This window comes from Morone saxatilis, unplaced genomic scaffold (assembly GCF_004916995.1).
Source record: "Morone saxatilis isolate NCDOM2014 unplaced genomic scaffold, NCSU_SB_2.0 Contig7, whole genome shotgun sequence".
NCBI classification, from domain to species: Eukaryota; Metazoa; Chordata; class Actinopteri; family Moronidae; genus Morone; species Morone saxatilis.
Genome location: NW_023340246.1, coordinates 20,165,067 through 20,168,466, shown reverse-complemented (window position 1 = coordinate 20,168,466; position 3,400 = coordinate 20,165,067). Strand labels below are relative to the sequence as shown.

The 3,400-nt window shown below is 43.4% G+C and overlaps 1 protein-coding gene across 1 annotated transcript in view; it reads left to right on the top strand.

Annotated features, from left to right (window-relative positions):
- afdna (afadin, adherens junction formation factor a) overlaps positions 1-3,400 on the top strand; it is a gene marked incomplete at its 3' end in the record, with an annotated part of 72,057 nt that overhangs the window by 26,173 nt on the left and 42,484 nt on the right. Inside the window, 2 exon segments of the mRNA XM_035678402.1 lie at positions 826-920; positions 1,823-2,070. Of these exon segments, the coding sequence (XP_035534295.1) occupies positions 826-920; positions 1,823-2,070 (343 nt within the window).

Here is a 3,400-nt window from a genome sequence, read left to right as displayed (position 1 = left end):
CGATGAATATGAAGCTATAGCCAGCAGCAGTGAGCTTAGCTTAGCACAAAGACTGGAAACTGGGGGAAACAGCTAGCCTGGCTCTGTGCAAAGGTTGCCACCTACTCGAAGCTAATATAAACCAACCGGCTTCTGCTTTAGCCTCGTATTTACAGCCCAAACATGGAAGTGGTCTCATTCGTCTCATCAAACTCTAACTGTTGAATTATCTCTTTGAATAGCATTAAAAAAAGAACAGGTGCAGTTTCAGAGCAAGTAAAAAGCCTTTATGAGTCTTAAAGACATTAAAGTAGTTTATGGAAACATTTTATAACTTAATATGCATTTATATTTCCAATATACCAAATATGTGAAATAGGTAAAGTCAGTTAAAGCTTATATAAGTTTCCAGTTTCTGCGTGAACCTCATGATATTCCTGTGAAAGACCGAGCTGTCCTGGTTGCCTTATTATATCAGCTTTCTGTTGAGTATTTTTAGAAAGTGGTTCTGAGGTTTTTATGATACCCATTCATTTTTTTCCCCCCAGATTTTATTTTCCTACAGCAGCCAATGTTTCCCCTTTTTCTTTAGTGCACTAATATGCTTTGCTTTTTTACTAAACTCCTGTTTACTAATAATCAATAATTGCTCTGCAGACCCACCAGCCACCCACATTGTTTCGCCACATTAGCAGTGTAGTGAAGTGGTTCTGTGCTGTCAGCTTTGTGTCAATAAGAGTGTGTGAGGTTGTATATTACAGTACTTCCTGTGTTAAATTTGATGTGAGAGACCACCCTGCCCGGTGCTAAATGTGAGTCTTTGAATGTGTTTGTGTGTGTGTCTAGACGGGTCTGACTCACGGGACAAACCAAAGCTGTACCGGCTTCAACACAGCATCACTGAGGTCGGCTCAGACTGCACAGAGGACGGAGCCATCCAGGTAGCAAAGACACGCACAGTTGTTTAAAGTCAAACTGAAAAAATCTCCTCGCTTTCTGTGTGAGGACATTTAAACTGTAGTTCACGCAAAGAGGAAATGGTGTGTAAGATTAATTTCTCTGAGAGACGGTCTTGTTAGGACACCCACCAGGAAACTGGAAGCTATCCAGATGTTGACGTTCGCACTGATTTCCACTCGACATTTTATTTCGTTCATGTTATTCCAACAACTGCTATGTCATCGGCAGCTCCTGCACACTGCTGTGTTCGCCCCCACATTATAAAACGATGAGGTTCTTGCGAGCATTAGCGGTCTCCCTCTCGTAGGTCCAGTTGTGGTGATGGCAACTGACCAGACTGTCAAAATCAAGTCAAGAGAGAGATTTTATTTCAAAACGAACTCCACACTTGCATGTGAGAGAGACCTTAAGGACTGTTTAAGTAAAATGCTTGTGACAGTCATTTGGGAATTTTAATGCTACTACCATTTGTGATTTGCGTGTAAGGAGTTGCCTACAAACTGAGACATGTACGGCGTCACAGATTAACCACGAGTCAATTTACAGATGAAACAAAAACAGAGGCTTCCAGCTGCTTAAATGCCTGTGTGGCTGTTCGAGTTGAAGAGAAACTAATTTTAGAGCCCGCCCTCCAATATTGCACCAATCAAACTACAACACACAGATTGTCAGTCGGTACCAGAAAATCATGCTTGCAGGAGGCGTCGTCACTTACATTTTTGGATAAATATGATTTAAAAACAAATACCAACAAGATGTAAAATGATTTCTTGGCTAGACGTACTTTAATTTCAGTTTGACTTTAAACTGGAGCTCCTGTTGTCGCTGCTGTAATGTGTGTGTGTGTGTAGTTTCTGATGTACCTGCCATTGTTCACGTCCAGCTGCTAGGCCCGGGGATTCTGCCCCACCACTGCAACCTCATGCACAGTGAAGGTATGGTGACTGTGACGCCGCACGGCCCCGACGCCGACACCTTTGTGGACGGGCAGCGGGTTACAGAGACAACGGTGCTGCGCTCGGGCTCCACCCTCCAGTTCGGTTCTGCACACGTCTTTAAGTTTGTGGACCCGATGTTCGACCAGGGAGGGAAGAGGGAACCAGCCATGATAAGGAGCCGACACAAGTCCGGGTGAGGGAAAGTCTTCACCCCTTAACTCACTGACACTCCTGGTGCTTCACAGCTGCCTCTTCATGTACTTCATCATTTTTCCCTCTTTATCTTCCTGCGATTCCTCCTACTCATCCTCCCTACGCACTGCTTTCTGAAGTTTGTGAAGAGAAAAAAAAGAAGAGAGGGTGTTATTGTAGATGAAAGGAGGAGAGAGGATGAGGTTTGGAGTTGGCTAGGCAGAGCGAGAGATGAAGGGAAGGAAAAAGGGGGGGAGGAGGGAAGACTAGGGTTGGTTCGGATGGAGAGAATGGGGGAAATGATTGGAGAGGAAGAGCGGAGGTCTAGGGTTATGGCAGGCGGGCTGCCCTCTAATCTGATCAACATGGTGCTGGGTGTGGCCTCCTGCTCGCTGTCGCTTCACACACTCACAGGAGGCAGAAGGAGGGAGCACACCAGATAAGAGGAGCTGCTTAGGGATGAGTGAAGGACAAGAAAAAGAGGTTTTTGAATTTGAATTGAATGGCCCTTTAATGACTCGATGGATGACTAACACCGCGTGAAAGAAAGAGAGGTGTGGAAGTAACCAACACTGTAACTCATCGCTGTGTGTGTTGAATGAATCACTTCTTTCAAACGATTCAACAATAGAAGGTAAATGTTCTGGTTTCTCTTGTATAGCTAAGTTTTTTAACGTCTACCATACAACTTTCTGAAGTCTTTGTAAAGTTGACTGTGTTGAACATGTTTAAAGTTGTTAAGTCAGTGGTAGAGTGTACGATTTGTCTTTGTGTAAGGAATAAACCCTTTTTTAAAGTATTTTAAAGATAAAATAAGTAAAAACTGTGCGATTATAGGTCGATTTTCTCCATGGCAGTATCTCAGTTAATATTAATCCAGCAACAGTGTAATAGTTTGGTTGTTTGTGTGTTCAGGAATGAGTTCGTTAGCCTTGGATGCTGGTGGGATGGACACAAAATGACACATGAGTGTAGCGTTTAAAATAAGAGCTTTTTACAGTGTGCTAATCGTATGTTTAGATACGGTCTGTAAGGGGGCTCGCACACATGTTGCTCAGAGGCTTTTTACAGTTTTTGGTACAGTTTTGCATTCCAAAGCCTTCATCAGGTGATTCTGATTAGCACCTTGAACCCCAGAGGAAGATGTAATCATCAGAGTGAGCCTGAATGAAAACCTGCAGCGTCCCGGTCCTGTGAACCACCTACTGTCTGCTTGGTTGTGGACTTGCTTTGTTACTTTTGATGGGAAAGATTAATATACCATCACCTTTTCTTCTGTTTTTGCACTCAGAGACCCAGAAAGTGTCGTATAAAGTTGACTATAAGAAATC